The sequence below is a fragment of the Loxodonta africana genome, chromosome 18, assembly GCF_030014295.1.
Source record: "Loxodonta africana isolate mLoxAfr1 chromosome 18, mLoxAfr1.hap2, whole genome shotgun sequence".
In the NCBI taxonomy this organism is placed as follows: domain Eukaryota; kingdom Metazoa; phylum Chordata; class Mammalia; order Proboscidea; family Elephantidae; genus Loxodonta; species Loxodonta africana.
The window spans coordinates 14454529-14472349 of NC_087359.1; the positions used below are offsets into that span (position 1 = coordinate 14454529).

Sequence of the window (17821 nt, forward strand, 5' to 3'; positions counted from 1 at the left end):
CAGCTCACAATTCTCAGGTTCAGTTCCGTTTGGCAGACGTTTAGTGAGCCTTGATTGTCCTGGGGTTACAATGTAGCCTTTGTCCACTGGCAAGTTCCAGAACCCTGAGCAGATGGGCATACAGGTGTTTACAGCAAAAGGGACGAGAGAGGAGGAGCATACCAAGTACTGTAGGAGGATAGAACTTCCCAGAGGAAGACAGGAAAGGACTACTTTAGCTGGGCTTTGAAGGATGAATAGGAGTTCTGTAGGCAGGGAGGAGAAGATGGCATTCGAGGTAGAAGGGACTCGCCTGCATAGAGGTGTGGACACATCTGGTGTGTTCAGGGCAGGGAAGTATTATGATCTGGTGTAACAGCAGGAGTGGGGCCGTGAGTGGTGGAACAATGGCAGCTGGCTAACTGAACGGCAGGAGATCGTAAAGGGTCTCATATTTTTGGTGTACTGTGGGGAGTGGGTGGCCAGGGAGAATGTTTGAGCTGGGAGGGGCATGGCTGTAAAAAGATAATTGGTGGCAATGGGGGAGATGGCTTGGGGGAACAAGGCACTAGAAACGGGGACCTCTACCAAGGGCAAAGCCCTCTGGTCTGGGGTGGCCCACCCAGGGTGACCTTTACTAAAGGTAGCTTTGCAGGCTGGGCCTGGCCGAGCCTGGGAAGCAGAAACCTGCAGCTCCAGCCAGCAAGACTGAGCCCAACAGAAGAAGAAATAGGAATGGGGTTTGGACCTGGGAGGGGCAGTGGGGCTGTGATATGGGGCTTTGGTGCCAGGCCAGGATCCAGACAGCATTTCTGGGGTCGAGGGGAATGGATGCAGATGGAGGACCCAGGTGCTGGGCTGCCCTGCCCCTGGAGGCAAAGACAGCCCTGGCCAAGGGCTCCCAAGAGATTCACGCTGACCACTTTGGATGTAGGGGTCCTCTGAGCCTGGCACGACGTGCTCTGTATTTCTCTTTTTTGCTCATATCCCCGTTAACATAACACTCACCCAGAGTGGCCCTGACTAACTGAGTTTGAAGGGCAAAGCTTTTAAAACCATGAAAGCAAGTCATGCGCTAACCTGATGAGCCTTGAAATGAAAAAAGGGAGGGCCTGCTCAGCCCAAGTGACCATGGGAACTGCTGACCCGTGCGCTATTAGGTGTCCGGGAGTGGAGCAGAGTCCTGGCTTAATTGTCAGCAGAAAGCTGTAAAATGAGGGGCAAGATGTGGTGCATGACCCATCAGCAGCCTCTGGCTCCAGCGAACATTCCAGGACATTCTGGATCCTTCCCAGCCTGACTTGTGCCCTGCTCCTTTCTCTTTTGTCATGGTCCTAGATATTTTTCTTTCTGTTTGACCTCTGTTGTTGGTGACTATCTCTTGGGTCTGCCAGCTAGGCCTGTAGGTATCCCCTAACCTAAATGGAGATAAAAATTTTTGACCCTTCCTCTGAGATGCCCTGATAGAACATGTGTTATAAAGAATCATTTTTGGACATTTTCTGGGGAAACTTTCAGGACAGATTAGGAGGGCAGCAGGATAAACCTTTTAGATTTAAGACCCCAAACCTAAATACAGTGGGGCTCCTTTAAGGCAGGTAACTATCCCTTCTGCCCTCAGCCAGAAAAAGCCTGTTTGCCTATAGTTCGTGAAGTGGAGGTGGGGTGGGGCCCCCACCTGTCCTTAACTGAACAATCAGGATTGCAGGCCAGTTCATTGGTTTACTGCTTCCCCCAGCCACCCTGGTGGCACAGTGGTTAAAGAGATCAGCTACTAAACAAAAGGTCAGCAGCTCGAACCCACCAGTCACTGCGTGGGAGAAAGATGTGGCAGTCTGCTTCCATAAAGATTACAGCCTTGGAAACCCTATGGGGCAGTTTTCCTCTGTCCTATTGGGTCGCTATGAGTCAGAATTGAATTGACATCCTTGGGTTTGGTTTTGGTTTCCCCCAGTAAACCCGTATTGGAGGAGATGCACAAGAACCCTGGAGCACACAAGCTCCCATCAACAGAGCAGTTTTGGTCAAGCCAATCACTGCCCCACGATTATAGAAACATCAAGTTGCTGATAAGGAAGGACCCAGATCCCTGGTTTTGTGCCACTGTTGGTAAAGAGGGTTTTTGTTGAAGAATCGTAGAGTTAGAAACGGTCTTAGGAGCTGTCCCTTCAGCTGGTATGGCATCAGATGCCATGCTGGGGGCTGGGAACATCTTGCCCCTCATTTTACAGCCCCTAGACGAGGTTTTTTTTTTTTAGACGAGGGGGAAGGAGCCTGGGTAGAACAACAGTTAAGCACTTGGCTGCTAACCAAAAGGTCCGCAGTTTGAACCCACCCAGCTTCTCCATGGGAGGAAGACCTGGTGATCTGTTCTCGTAAAGTTCACAGCTAGAAAACCCTGTGGGGAAGTTCTGCTCTGTCACATGGGGTCATATGAGTCAGAATCGACTTGACAGCCATGGGTTTTTGGTTTTGCTTTTTTTAGTGAGGAGTAAGGAGCCCTGGTGGTGCAGTGGTTAAGCACGTGGCTGCTAACTGAAAGGTTGGCAGTTAGAACCCACCCAGAGGCTCTGTGGGAGAACGGCCTGGCGATCTGCTTCCATAAGGATTACAGCCTGGGAAGCGCTATGGGGCAGTTCTACTCTGTAACACATGGGGTTGTTATGAGTTGGAATTGACTCAAGAGGACACCCAATAACAGATGATGGGTAGGCTCCCTCTCACCTCTCTGACTCCCTCCAGGACCCCCTGTAGGCCTGGAGGCTTCACCACTCCTCAGAGCAGGACTGTCGGTCTTGTGGGAACTCCTAACCCTAACCCTCTCCTGTGTGTCTTTGTATCTTGCAGTGATCAGGGCCAAGGCGGTTAGCGAGAAGGAGGTGGACTCTGGGAACGACATCTATGGCAATCCCATCAAAAGGATTCAGTATGAGATCAAGCAGATAAAGGTAATGCTAGCCACTCCCTTGAGCAGAGCTGGAGGGTGCTGGAGGGTTTGCAGCAAGGCCAGATCCTCCCTAAAGAGGCCTGAAGATGATACTAAAGTGCTCAGTCTTCTTGCAAGGGGCTGCTGGGTCCCTGGGACACAGCCCAGCAACCCCTAGGGGCAGAAAGCAAGACCCTCCAGCCACAAATAGATCCAATTTCCCTTAGCCAATAAATGACTGGAAAAAAAAAAAAGTTGTGTGGAAATGGTGTGTTCCCATCGACCTACGTTATTTCAGAAATGTGTTACCTTAATGCCCATGGATAATAACTCAGCTGAATCGCCTTAGCTTTAAGTTGCCGAGTTCACGATAGCAATTCTGGAATGTTCCATGAGTGCCTCTCATTGGCTCTGATGCTGTAGGGGTTCAGACGTGGCGAGGACTTGGTTGTTGCCTCTGGGAACCTACAGTTGAAGTGAGTATTTGACCTAAGTAGCCCCAAACAGCTGCTTGTAGTCTAGACTTCCCTTGGCTTTAATCCTAAAAAAAAATCCTAAAGGGAAGAGGAATTCCTCTTGAGAAAGGAGATTCCTGTGGACTAGTGTCGTTAGGGGCAGCTTCCTGAAAGAGGAGAGTTAGGGAAGAAATGGAGGCTGTAGCCTGGGAAGTTAGAAGATACGTGTCTCAGTCATCTAGTGCTGCCATAACAGAAATACCACAAGTGGATGGCTTTAACAAAGAGAAATTTATTTTCTCATAGGCTAGTAGGTTACAAGCCTAAATTCAGGGTGTTGGCTCCAGGGGAAGGCTTTCTCTCTCTGTTGGCTCTGGAGGAAGGTCCTTGTCATCAGTCTTCCCCTGGTCGAGGAGCTTCTCAGGTACAGGGACCCCATGTCCAAAGGAAGCGCTCTGCTCCTGGTGCTGCTTTCTTAGTGGTATGAGGTCCCCCAACTCTCTGCTTGCTTCCCTTTCCTTTTATCTCTTAAGAGATAAAAAGTGGTGCAGGCCACACCCCATGGAAACTGCCTTTACTTTGGATCAGGGATGTGACCTGGGTAAGGATGGTGTTACAATCCCACCCTAAACCTTTTAACACAAAATTACAATCACAAAATGAAGGAAAACCACAGAATACTGGGAATCATGGCCTAACCAAGTTGATACACACATTTTTGGGGGGACATAATTCAATCCATGACAACGTGTTATGCCACCTGGGAATGAGATGGGGCATGAGTCAGGGTGGCCGAATGAGGTAGAGGTTGTGGGATGGTTGTTAGTTTTTGAGAGTTGTCTGTGTTCAAGGACATACGGGAAGAAACCCATGTTTGCCAGAGAGACAGAGAGGTTGAAGTCGTGGAAGAGCTTGGGTTAGGAGGTTGAAAGGATGGGACCCTTCCAACTGGGGCAGGTGGGCCAGTGCTACTCTCCTTGGCAGTAACTAATTGGTCTACAGGGGAGAAGACAATTCTAGGCTGCAGGTAGAAGGACAGCTTTGTAACATGGCAGCATTTGTAAATGTTGATATTTTTTTGTCACAAAAATAAAAAGTACTAGACAATAAATGTTGATAGCTTATAGAAAGAAGCCAAGGTGATCATCAAAAGGTCAATGAAATGCATAGTAATTAAACATCCGTCACTACACAGTCCCTCAGTGCCTAAGTCTCTTTAAAGGGAATCTCTGCTCTTACAACCTCATTAAGGAGTCATGGAAAGACAGGTGATAGCCAAGGAAGTGTTCTTTAGCCCCTTGGAGAAAGAAGTCATTTAATATAGAACGTTGTTGTCACATCAACATGACATGTCTTGGTATGTGTTGGAGCCTAGTTATTGCAAAGCTTGTTTGACGTGACCTTAAAGATGACCCAGCTCCATTTCGGTTTCCTTACTGAAACTCTCAAAAAAAAAAGAAAAAAAAGCTATTAACCTTGGAGTCCTGAGGAAGTTCAAGTGGAATTGTGAAGCCCCTGAGCTTCTAAATTCTGTCTTCCCAGCTTTTTGTTTGTGTGGTCCTAGAGGGTCTGCGTGCTTTCTCTTCCTGACTCCTCTCCATCCTAGAGAAGAAAACTCTAGGCTTCAGGTGGAGGGAAAGCTGTGTAACACGGTAGCAGTTGTAACTGTCAATATTTAATCGACACCTCTCTTTCCCCCTTCTCCCCAGGGCATGGGCACAAGCACATACACAGCTTCCATGGGGTTACACCCCCGAAAGCCAGAGTGGAGGGCAGCTCTCAGGCCGACCTCATGTCCCCGCCTGTCCTGCCCCACAGTGGGGGCAGCAGGAACTCCCTGGCTTGGCTCTCTTCCTGCCCAGGGTCCTGAAATAGTGCACCCCTTCACCCTGGCAGTGTGTGCGTTCCTAAGAGGCTGTTAGTAAATCAGGTGTGGGGAGTCTAACCCTGCTCGTCCATGGGATCCATCCTAATTCCAGTGGCCTCTCTGCTCCCACCTGTCAAGTAGTCAATGTTCAATCAGCCTTCCCAAGAACATGCAAATGTAGTGCTTCCTCGGAGTCCCTGGGTGGTGCAAACCGTTAATGCACTCGGCTGCTAACAGAAACGTTGGAGGTTCAACTCCACCCAGAGGTGCGTTGGAAGAAAGGCCTGGTGATCTCCTTGCAAAAAAATCAATCATTGAAAGCCCTATGGAGCACAGTTTATTTTGACACACATGGGGTCACCATGAGTTAGAATCCTTACCTTGGAAATTGCTTTTTTTTTTTTTAGTGGTTCCCCATTTTGGGTCAGAATCACCTGGAAGTATACATCTGAAATGACCTCATTCTCAGATGGGTAGTCTGAGAAAGTTCCCTCCAGGTGACTATTACGCCTACCCTACTGAGAGTCATTTGTAGTAGAGATGGCCGTCCCCAGCCTGTCCCCTCTGTATCTTCTGTCCTCCTTTGTTGGGCCTTCCTCCTTTGCTGGCAATATGGCGGTGGAGGCGGGGCCGCCCCGTCATGCTCTGGTGGGAATGGAACCCTCTGGCTGACAGCCTGGCTCCTGCTGATGTTGCCTCATCCGCTCTTTTTCAGATGTTTAAAGGGCCTGACAAGGACATAGAGTTTATCTACACTGCCCCCTCCTCGGCCGTGTGCGGGGTCTCGCTGGACATTGGAGGAAAGAAGGAGTATCTCATTGCAGGTGTGTATGTGAGTGGTGCTCAGGCTGGAGACCATAGCAGCTGTGGGCTCCCGCTGTCAGGAAGTACACACACGTTCCCACAGGGAGAAGGGGAGACAGAAAGAGACACGAGAGAAAATAAAAGACAGGCTTTATTTGTGGGGATGTACGGATGGCGAGTGAGTGCGTCAGGAGGTACAAAGAGGAAGAGACTCATGCAGACTGAAGGATCTAGATGACTTAGCAGTGGGAGAGGCGTTGACCTTGGCCATGGAGAGAGAGGGCAGTCACCGCACTGGCCAATGAATGGGGTGAAAATTTGTGTAATTGATCCTTGGGTAATGTCCTCTCTGTTCCTCGAAGTGCCCACACCCAGCAAATGCTTCCTAGGGTTTCTTCGTTGCTACATCAGGACTTCTCTGTCCCCTTCTTGAAGATAGCAACCTTTGTTGTGCATTTTAAACAACTTCATTAAGATTTAATTCACACGCAGTGCCATTTGCCCGTTTACCCATTTAAAGGGTACGGTGCACACCTGGGAAGCGGCATATCATTCCTATAATTCTCCAAAGCATTAAAGTTTTAAAAGATTGAAGTGCGTGTGTCATGGATTGAATTGTGCCCCCCCAAAATGTGTATAAACTTGGCCGGGCCATAATTCCCAGTATTGTATGGTGGTCCACCATTTTGTCATCTGTTGTGATTTTCCCATGTGTTGTAGATCCTGCCTCTATGAGGTTAATGAGGCAAGATTAGAGGTAGTTATATTAATGAGGCAGGACTCAATCTACAAGATTAGATTGTGTCTTAAGTCAATCTCTTTTGAGATCTAAAAGAGAGAAGCTAACAGAGAGACAGGGGGACCTCATAACACCAAGAAACAAGAACCGGAAGAATAGCGTGTCCTTTGGACTCAGGATCCCTGTGCTGAGAAGCTCCTCGACCCTGAAGATCGAATGCAAGGACCTTCCTCCAGAGCTGTCAGAGAGCAAGACTTCCCCTGGAGCTGACACCCTGAATTCAGACTTCTAGCCTCCTAGACTCAGAGGATAAATTTCTTTTTGTTGAAGACATCCACTTGTGGTATTTCTGTTATAGCAGCACTAGATAATTAAGGCAGCCTGTGATAAGGAGGCTGGTCCCCAAACGAATGTACATGTGCTGACGAGGACAGACAGTGAAAATGCAGGTCAACCCGATGGCTTCCACAGGGCCCCACCAGCACACTTCAGTCCTTTAGCCACTAAGACCAAAACCTATTGCCACTGAGTTGACTCCAACTCATAGTGAACCTATAGGACAGAGTAGAACTGCCCCATAAGGTTTCCAAGGAGCAGCTGCTGGATTAGAACTGTGGACCTTTTGGTTAGCAGCCATAGCTCTGAACCACTGTGCCACCAGGGCTCATTGAGCCGTTAGCAACAGTTAAAATACTAAGCCAAATGATGGATGAGTTTCCACTACCAATTCATGATGCTGAAGACTTTATGGGTTTTTTTGGTACAAAAAAAGAATTTATTCTTTTGAGACATAAGATACAGTAAACTTCCAGATGTTTATAATTGCTCTTTCTAGTACAGATCCAATAAACTGTGTTATAAAACATACTAAAAAAACCCATTGCCTTGGAGTCAATTCTGACTCCTAGCAACCCTATAGGACAGAGTAGAACTGCCACATAGGGTTTCCAAAGAGCAGCTGGTGCATTTGAACTGCCGACCTTTTGGTTAGCAGCCAAGCTCTTAACCACTGCACCACCAGGGCTCCATAAAACATAACTGACACATATTATTTTTTTTTTGCATTTATTTAAAAAAAAATTTAGTGTACTAACTTATCTTTTTTTCTTGTTTTATGCATTCTTGGGTCTTCTTTTTTGTCAGTGTTCTTTTGCATCTTATACTACTTATTTATATCTATGAGAGTTGTTCAAAATACTGTATCATATCCAGGTTCTTTTAAATAGCTTTTCATTTAAGTTACTTGTTTTCTTGACTTTTTTTTTTTTCTCATAAGCCAATTTTTACGATTTTATTCCTTTTATACAACTTCAATTCCAGCAGCATTCTGTTTTTGTTTTACATGTTTCAAGTTTGGCTTCTCCCTTTTTTGTAAGTCTTTTTACAGTTCAGATTTTTTTTTCATTTCTTAAGAATTGTGGAGTTTTTTTTTCCCCTTGTACTTTAGATGAAGGTTTACAGAACAAACTAGCTTCTCATTAAACAGTTAATACACATATTGTTTTATGACATTGGTTAACAACCCCATGACATGGAAGACTTTATGTTTTTGACACAAGGGCATTTGCTAACCAAAAGATCGACAGTTTGAATCCACCAGGTGCTCCTTAGGAACTCTATGGGGGCAGTTCTACTCTGTCCTGTAGGGTCGCTATGAGTTGAACCGACCGATGGCAGTGGGTTGGGTTTGGTTTCGTCTTGGAAGGAAGAAAAGAATCCTGAAGCAAAGAGCTAGGGACTGTTACAAGCTAAAGTTCAAGTATGGCAAGAGAAAAAAAGAAGAACGACACCTTGTGGCGCCGGATGCAAAAGAGGCCTGCAACACTTCCCTAAAATGCAGGATGAGAACCCTGCAGAAATCAGCACTTAGACTCCCTTGTCTAAGATCCCCTCTGCACAGCCCGTGGCCTGCAAATGTGCTTTGTTCCGTCCCCAGAAGGAAGTGTGGCAAGCCTGAAAGCTCACCACAACTAAGAAAGATGAGATTTCTCCAGCGGTGGACCCGTTGCAGGGAAACTCAGGAGGAGACCGTGCAGCAAGCTGGTCCGCCACCTGCCTTAAAAACATAGTGCATGCTTTCCACGGTGTCAGTTGTGCATCTCTTCTTGGCAAGTTCAATGTGAAAGACACTTCGATTAATGGCTAAACAAGGACCCCGGAAAGGTCCTCAGATGTACAGTGGAATTGGTCCAGGCACAGATGCTGTTGTACTGCCAGTGTTCCCCTCCGGATTGCTTTGCTGATCATTTTCCCTATTTCTTTGTTATTGCTGTTGTTAGGTGCCATCGAGTCTATCCTGACTCATAACAGCACCATGTGACAGAGTAGAACTGCCCCCGTGGGGTTTCCTTGGCTCTAATCTTTCCGGGAGCAGATCACCAGGTCTTTCTCCCACGGAGCAAGCCATTGGGTGGGTTCAAACAGCCAACCTTTCAGATAGCAGCTGAGCTCCTAACCATTTGCGCCACCACGGCTCCCTCAGAGAAATACTTGCAAACATGTAACTCTACAGAATAACAGAGCCCCATCAGGGGAGACTCTGCAGCACGGGCTCTCCCAGCGGCTCTCTTCCCAGCGACTCCTGACCATATGGATGTGCTTTGGAGCAGGAGATGAGGATAAGCAATAGCGTTAAACCCCAATTTCTGGCTTAGTTTGCGGGTGTAGTTAGAGTCATACATCAAACATTGTTTTCACTCATTCAAGGAAGGTTTTTTTTGCTGCCCGTTCTGGGAGAGACAGCGTGCCAGGTGCTGGGGTATCACGGTGGGCCAGACAGCCATGGTCGGCGCCTTTGATACTGGGGACACTACAAGCCGCGAGCATGATTTGTGCCGTCACTGCAGTCCCCAGTGGTGCTCCCTGAACCAGTAGACGCCCTCTCCTCAGCAGTGACCTTTCTCCCGTGCTTCCGGAAGCATCCAAGCTAGGGCCGGGGAAGAAGGGAGGAAAGGGAAGAAGGGATTCCGTCTGGCTACACTGAGTTGGACTTCCTTGCATTTTCCAGCAGACCAAACAAAGCAAAGATAAATAGGAATCTCAAGATCCCCACTCAAAAATAAACAGCTCCTCCCTGAAAAAAAAAAGCTCCCCCCCCCCGGAAAAGTGTACAATTCATTGGTTTTTAGCATATTCACAGATGTGCAACCATCACCACAGTCAGTATTAGGACATTTTCATCACCCCAAAAAGCAACCCCGTACCCATTATCACCCCCCATCTTCCCTTCTCCCCCACCCCATCCCTAGAAAACCTCTGATCTACTTTCTGTCTATAGATTTCCCTGTTGTGGAAATTTCACATAAACGGAATCATACTACATGTGGTCTTTTGTGTCTGGTTTCTTCTACTTAGTATAATGTGTTCAAGGTTCATCCATGTTACAGCATGTATCAAACTCCATTTCTTTGTCTTGCCGAATAATATTCCGTTATATGCATAGACCACATTTTGTTTGTCCATTGAGGGGCATTTGGGTTGTTTCCACCTTTTGGCTATTATGGATAATACTACTATGAACATTCACGTACAAGTTTTGTGTGGGTATGTGTTTTCATTTCTCTCGGGTATATACCTAGGAGTGGAATTGCTGGGTCATATGGTAATTCTATGTTTAACTGAGGAACTGCCAGACTGCTTTCCAAAGTGGCTGTACCGTTTTATGGCCCAGTAGCTGTTATTTTGAAAAAAATAAAAAAAAATAGGGTTGTGGGGTTGAGATCACCTGTCATGCAAAGATCTTTCAATGGTACCAATACCATGATAACTACAGAGAAGGTGGAAGGACCAGAGGAGGCAACACCATGATGACACAGAGAAGGTGGAAGGACTGGAGGAGGCAATACCATGATGATACAGAGAAGGTAGAAGGACCGGAGGAGGCAATACCATGATAACAGAGAAAGTGGAGGGACCAGAGGTGCCAACACCATGATGACACAGAGAAGGTGGAACGACCAGAGGAGGCAGCACCGTGATAACAAAGAAAAGGTGGAAGGACCAGAGGTGCCAACACCATGATGACCCAGAGAAGGTGGAAGGACTGGAGGTGCCAACACCATGATAACTACAGAGAAGGTGGAAGGACCAGAGGAGGCAACATCATGATGATACAGAGAAGGTGGAAGGACCAGAGGAGGCAACACCATGATAACACAGGGAAGGTGGAAGGACCAGAGGTGCCAGCACCATGATGACCCAGAGAAGGTGGAAGGACTGGAGGTGCCAACACCATGATGACCCAGAGAAGGTGGAAGGACCAGAGGTGCCAGCACCATGATGACACAGAGAAGGTGGAAGGACCGGAGGAGGCAACACCATGATGACCCAGAGAAGGTGGAAGGACTAGAGGTGCCAACACCATGATGACACAGAGAAGGTGCAAGGACCGGAGGAGGTGCAGAGGCTGCGGGACCTTGTACATAACGCATTGCAGCTGTTTAGGGCAGGTTCCCAGGGCCGCTCAGCGTGGGTACAGAGAGAAGCCCACTGGCATTCAGCATTGGCTCTGTCTCTTTTTTATGCATTCTTGTATTTGCTAATTTTTTTTAAATTATGAGCATCCATTACGTTTATAATGAATCCTGGTGACTCGAGAGTTAAGTGCTTGGCTGCTAAGTGAAAGTTTAGTGGTTGGAACCCACCCAGCGGCTCTGCAGGAGAAAGATCTGGCAATCTGCTTCCATAAAGATTTCAGCCTAGGAAACCCTATTGGGCAGGTCTACTCTGTCACATGGGGTTGCTATGAATCAAAATTGACTCAACAGCACCCAACAACATTACATTTATAATTAGAAAAATAAAATCTGGAAAGAGGGGAAAGGGGACAGACCCACCCATGCAGGATCTTATTACCCAACAAATCTAGTGTTTCCAGTTTTCTGAGGCTTGTTTTTGTCGTGGTTGTTGAGGACCAGCCCTGGCTCTCCCAGCTCAGTCTCCTCACACTGCCCTCTAGGGGCTGCCTGGCCAAACTGCAGAGCTGCAGAAAACAGTCCCAAGGACGTTAGACACTCAGAAGCTTTGCCAAGCAAAGGTGCTCAGGATCCAGCCAGGTTCTCTGTCTGCTGCCTGGGGAATCACTCATGGTCTCTGCCCCTGAGCCCCATGCTGGCAAGCGTGTCCCTGACAACGTACCATTGTAGCAGGAGTGATGGCTGTGAAATGACCAACCCCGCACTCCTTAGACTCTGCCATTCACTGGAATACACTGTTTATCCTTTTTCTCCTGCTTGGCTGACGCTAGGAGCCCTGGTGATGCAGTGGCTAAAGTGCTCTGCTGCTGACTGAAAGGTAGCTGTTTGAACCCACCAGCTGCCCCGCGAGAGAAAGATGTGATAGCTTCCATAAAGCCTTGGAAACACCGTGGGGGCAGTTCTCCTCTGTCCTATTGAGCCACTTCGAGTCAGATTTGACTCGATGGCAGTGGGTTTGGGGTTTTTTTGAGTGTGAGGGTTTCGTCACAAATCTGATATCTTCAGGAAAGGAAGGGAGGGAGCTGAGTCAGGAGTCTCAGGTACAAGAAACAACCGGTGCCCCGCCTCCGCTCCGCCCCGCCTCCGCTCATCCCGAGTAGGGGACGTTAGAGCAGATATCCATTTTTTTTTTTAATTCCATGCTTATGCTGTTCCCAAGTTCAGCATCAGGTGGAAGAACTGCCTGTGGACAAAATATTTGGCAAAAGCAAAGTGGTTTACAAAAATACAGTCTACATACAGTCGGGCTGGCGTTTGTGTGTGAATGTGTGGGTATGCAGGAATATTGGAAGGACAGGCATCAAAACGTGAGCTGAAGGTGATGGAAGTCGGAAGCTTTTTCCCCTTTATTCTTTCCCGCATTTTCCAAATTTTGTACAGGGAGCACTCATTACTTTTACGCTCAGAAACAACCCACAGGATTGCTAGAAGTAAACCTCAACACCCGAGGGGGGCGGGAAAAGGTAGCCGTGTACCTGGCCCTGAGTTCGTGCCCCTCTGTCTCGCAGGTAAGGCAGAGGGGAACGGCAAGATGCATATCACCCTCTGTGACTTCATCGTGCCCTGGGACACCCTGAGCGCCACCCAGAAGAAGAGCCTGAACCACAGGTACCAGATGGGCTGTGAGTGCAAGGTAAGCAAGCTCCCTCCCTGGGGCCTCACCTGCCCCACACCTGCCGCAGGCTGCATGTGGACAGCTGGGGTGTGGTCCCTGGCTTGGGGTGGGGGGGTTTCTCTCTCTCTTGGTCCCGGGGCTGTGGGGAGAGTGTGGCTTCCCCACTAGCGAGGCCGTCTGGCTGGGGGTGGCCCTAAGCCCTGGCGAGCACTGTGGGTACTGGGAGGTAAGGGTCCGGGTGTGTGAGCAGGCTAAGGTAGCCACGTAGTCTGTGGCCTGCTGCTGCTGCTGCTGCTGCTTTGGGAACGTGGAGCTCAGGAAGGCTCCTCTCCAGCCTTCACTGACTTCACCTGTTGAGTCATTCATTCGGCTTGTCTTTGAGCACCTGGGCTGCAGAGGGGTGGGTGCTTGGGAGAACATGGCCCTATGGGTATTCTCTGCAGAAGTGGAAATGCCAAACACCTGTGTGCCTGTGTGAGCCCCCCCCCCAACATGACACTTTGCCAGCATCCCAGCCATTTCCACTCAAGATTCCTGTAAACATGGGGTCTGTGTGTCAAGAGCAGCTAAGCGCCTGCCCCCTTCTCGAAACTGGCCCAGAGCTTTTGCCCGGCACAGATGAGACACAGGTGAGGCAGGGTCGAAGCTTAGACATGGCTAGAGGAGGTGGGGCCGCCCAGGCTCCCAGAATCAGACTCTGTCATCTCCCAGCACCCTCCCGTCGTTACCAATCCCTGCCAGCACAGGAGCCAAACTTGGGTAGCAGGCACCCCACTGTGGGCTCTGGGGCCAGAGAGTGCCCGCTGGGCCAAGCACTGCCTGTTATTGAAGCTGTGGGGTTGTTCTGTGCCTCTCAGAGCTTCTGCTGTTTGTTGGGGACTGTGGCCACAACCGTCCCTCAGCTCCCTTGCTGCTGTCTGAGTCGGAGAGCGGTCAGAATTCGAATGTGAGTTGTGCCCTCATAGTCTCCAGGCTCACACGTGTCAGGCAGAACTCCTGTGTGCCCAATCTGAGACCAAAAGTGCAGGCATTCTTTTTACGTGGTCAGGCAGCCTGAGATTCCTTTGTGAAAATGCTACTTGTTGATGGCCTCAGAGCCACTTGCTGGCAGTCTACGCTTGAGGACAAGGTACACCTTTTACGTGGCTAGCACCTGACTCCAGGAAATCTAAGGTGCTTTATTATTGCTATGGAGCCCTGGCAGTGCCATGGTTAAGAGCTTGGCTGCTAACCAAAAAGGCAGCAGTTTGAATCCACCAGCCACTCCTTGGAAACTCTATGGGGCAGTTCTACTCTGTCCTATAGGGTCACTATGAGTCAGAATTGACTCAATGGCAACAGGTTTGGTTTTGGGTTTATCATTGCTATTGGGAGCAGTGGTAGTCCAGTAGCTGAGTCCTCACCTTCCGTGCAGGAGACCTGGGTTTGATTCCTGGCCAATACAGCCACCACCCATCTGTCATTGGAGGCTTATGTGTTGCTATGACGCTGAACAGACTTCAGCGGAGCTTTGAAACTAAGTCAGACTAGGAAAAAAGGCCTGGTAATCTGCTTCCAAAATTTCGCCACTGAAAACCGTGCAAATCACAGTGGTCCCATCCTGTTGTGCATGGGGTCGCCATGAGTCGGGGGCCAACTCTCTGGCAGCTAACAATGACATTATTGTTGTTGTTATTATTGAACCCCCAGGAGGATGGAGGTAAGTGGAAGCCATGGTCATGGTCAGAGAAGGTAGACAAGGTGGCCCAAAATGGAGACCCACTGGCTGGAGGGGGTGCAGCAGGCAGGGAGGGGGGTGTGCTGGAGACAGTCTGCATAGGCTCCCACTCCAGACCCCACTGCTCCCTCAGGCGGCCACCTGCTGCTGCACCGGCCCCATCTCCCCCAACCTTCCCACGGGTATCAGGGACAGCCCATGCTAAGGCCTTCCCCCGTGTCCCCCCAGATCACGCGCTGCCCCATGATCCCGTGCTACATCTCCTCACCGGACGAGTGTCTCTGGATGGACTGGGTCACGGAGAAGAACATCAATGGGCACCAGGCCAAGTTCTTCGCCTGCATCAAGCGGAGCGATGGCTCCTGTGCCTGGTACCGTGGCACCGCGCCCCCCAAGCAGGAGTTTCTTGACATCGAGGATCCATAAGCGGGCCACAAACCCTGTGGCCAACGAGAAGCCTCCGAGAGTTTAGACTGGTCCAGCTCTGACATCATTCCTGGGAACAGCATGAAAAACAGTCGTCCGAGGGGAGCCCAAATTAGCGTGCTTTCTGCCCCACCCCATTTTCCCTTTCAACCCGGTTGTGCGTCTGGAGGGAGAGGTGGGCCGGGGTCTCACCCCACACTGCATCCCCCGGCCTAAACATCTCAGTCTTCAGGCTTGGGGTGTGGGGTGGGACACACGGACATCCCTCCCAGGCCCCGTCTTGGCGCTGTGACTGGCGCTGAGTGGGTAGCACCTGGGGGAATCCCTAGCCTGGAAATGCGCATTTTGCAGAAACTTTTGAGGGTCGTTGTGAGACTGTGTAGCAGGCCTACCAGGCCCCTTTCATCTTGAGAGGGGCATGTCCCTCGTTTCATGCAGCTTCCACCCCTGCCGTGTCCCCAGAGTGGCAGGCCCCACCCCTTGCCTGTGCCCTCCTTTCTGCCCTGCAACACCCCCAAATCCAAGAGAGACCCTGGAACCAGTTGGCTTGTTCTTGAAAGAGACCCAAACCCCTCAATCACAGAATTCCGGTGGGAGCCTCAGTTGGGGCCATGGAGAGGCATGGGAGCAAGTAGCCCCCACCAAGCCACATGTGAGCTTCGCCAGGTCATTTCAGCCCCATACTCCCTCCACGTACACACACACACACACACACGCGCGCGCGCGGACACAGACACACAGACACACAGACACACACACACACACACACACACACACACACACACCCCTTAGTGGGAACCTGCTTGATTCTACCGCTTGGGCAGGGTCTTGGACAGACGCTTGGCTGGTCCCTAGAGTTCATTCCTGAGGTCACTCCCGCTGCCTCCCCCTGGAACTGGGAGACTAGATTGAGTTGCAGGACTTGGCTCTGCCTGGGTTGGCTGCGGTGGCGAGGGCCAGTTGTGGGACCCAGTTTGCACATCCTGAGGATGTGAACAGCTGAGTCCTGCTGGGTCCCTGGCACACCTCGGGGCCCTTCTGAGCAGATGCCTTGGGCTTAGCGTCATCCCCCGCAAAGATGGACAATTGCTGCTCTGGAGGTGAATTTCTGCAAGTAAAGTTAGCTAATGTCTCTTGCAGTCCTCCTGGGAAGGAAAGGAGATTGGAGGTGGGTTGCTGTGGTGAAACTCTTGTTTCTCGTTGGGCCTCCATGGCACTGGGGTGGTCTGCTTTTAGAAACATCTCACTTTTCGAAAGATTCATTTTCAGCTAATATGTGCACCCAAGTTGCTTACATTTCTTATATTACGAAGATCACCCCATGAAGAAATTTCCTAGGGAACTGGGGAGTCTATGTGTTCCCTAAAAGCAATCCTTGATGCCAGCCATGGAGGTTAAGACAAGCAGCCCTTGCTCAATCACAATAAAGACCAATAAAGAGAATCTCCTTTTTCCTCCTCTTTGGGTTGTAAAGGTAAGATGCTCTGAGGACATAGGTGTACACCATGCAAACATATACATATACGCACACACGTGCACACACACGCATACACACACTGAAGCCTGGCCGCCTATAAGTGGGCCTTCTACAAAGTGTATCCAAAGCACCATCTTCTAAGCCTCTTCTATTCTGCAGCGACCCCAAAGCCACTGTAAGACCCCTGATCGCCCCATGTGGCATGCAGCCCATGTGCCTGCCTGGGACCTGGTCAGCAGAGACCTTGATGACTTCCCTCCGTAGGGCAGACAAGAGAACATCCTGGAATCAGCCCCTGCTCCAAGGGCGTTTTCATGCTGTACGTTGATAGAGAGCTGGTACGATGTCACCATGGGCCAGTCCTTGTGATTTCAGTATCTACCAGTACACCACACCCTTCTCATCACTCAGTATAACACCCCACCCCGTTTACTTCCTGTATGGTGATATCATATGTAACATTTACTCCTGTTTCTGCTGATTTTTTAAAAAAAACCTTTCAGTTTGTTTTTGACATCCGTTGTAACCATTCCTGTGCTGTGTTTTTTATTACTGTTGGTAGGTGTTAGACTTGCACTTTTTTTCCTGAAAAAAAGAAAAGGTTTCTGCATCGTGGAAGCGTTGGACACAGAGTGGGTAGCACGTTGTGGTAGCGAGCTGTGAAGGTGGAGTCCTTCGGATTTAGTTCTTTGAGCATCGTTGCTTCTCTTTCTCCCATCTTTTGTTCACCGGTTCAAATGATTACGAAGGAAGGGCCCTCTGGGTAAGTTGGTTCTAAAAGATGGCCTTCATATTTAGTCCGTCCTTATTGGCCTTCCCACCATGCTGAGCAGAAACAGTCAAGCAAAACGAGATGAAGTCCGAGTGCCCAGTGGCAGCCAAGAGACGGCCACTCAAATACCCTCACAGTAAATAATTGCTATATATATATATAGTTTACGAAGGACCTCCGCTTGGCGTGGTTTAATTTATACGTTATATTCTAAGCACTGTTCTCTCCTCCCTTTGTTCTCTTCTTCATGCAAGCAACTCAAAATATTTAAAATAAAGTTTACATGATAGTTATTTTCAAATCTTTGCTTGATAAGTATTAAGAAATATCGGACTGCTGCCATAATTTAAAGCTCTGTTGATTTTGTTTGGATTTTTTTTTTTTTTTTTTTTGCGATGTATTTTTTCTGGAATATGAAACCTGAGACCTTCTTGTGCTGGGAACACATGAAAGTTGTTTTGTTTTGTTTTTTGCAAAATGACAAGCAGACTGCGCATGTCTCTGATGCTTTGTATCATTCTTGAGTGATCGTTCAGCCATCGGACAATAAACAGTATTATCAAAGAAAA

General features: G+C 49.0%; 1 protein-coding gene across 3 annotated transcripts in view; it reads left to right on the forward strand.

Moving 5' to 3' along the window:
• TIMP2 (TIMP metallopeptidase inhibitor 2) overlaps positions 1-17821 on the forward strand; it is a 58035-nt gene extending 40214 nt beyond the window's left edge. For 2 of the 3 annotated variants that reach the window (XM_064270634.1, XM_064270635.1), the window contains exons 2-5: positions 2827-2927; positions 5943-6051; positions 12754-12878; positions 14806-17821. In XM_064270634.1, coding sequence (XP_064126704.1) covers positions 2827-2927; positions 5943-6051; positions 12754-12878; positions 14806-15003 — 533 coding nt within the window. In that variant the 3' untranslated portion in view covers positions 15004-17821. Of the gene's footprint in view, positions 1-2453; positions 2688-2826; positions 2928-5942; positions 6052-12753; positions 12879-14805 lie in introns of those variants that run through there. The other variant, XM_010596913.3, reaches the window with a different exon arrangement.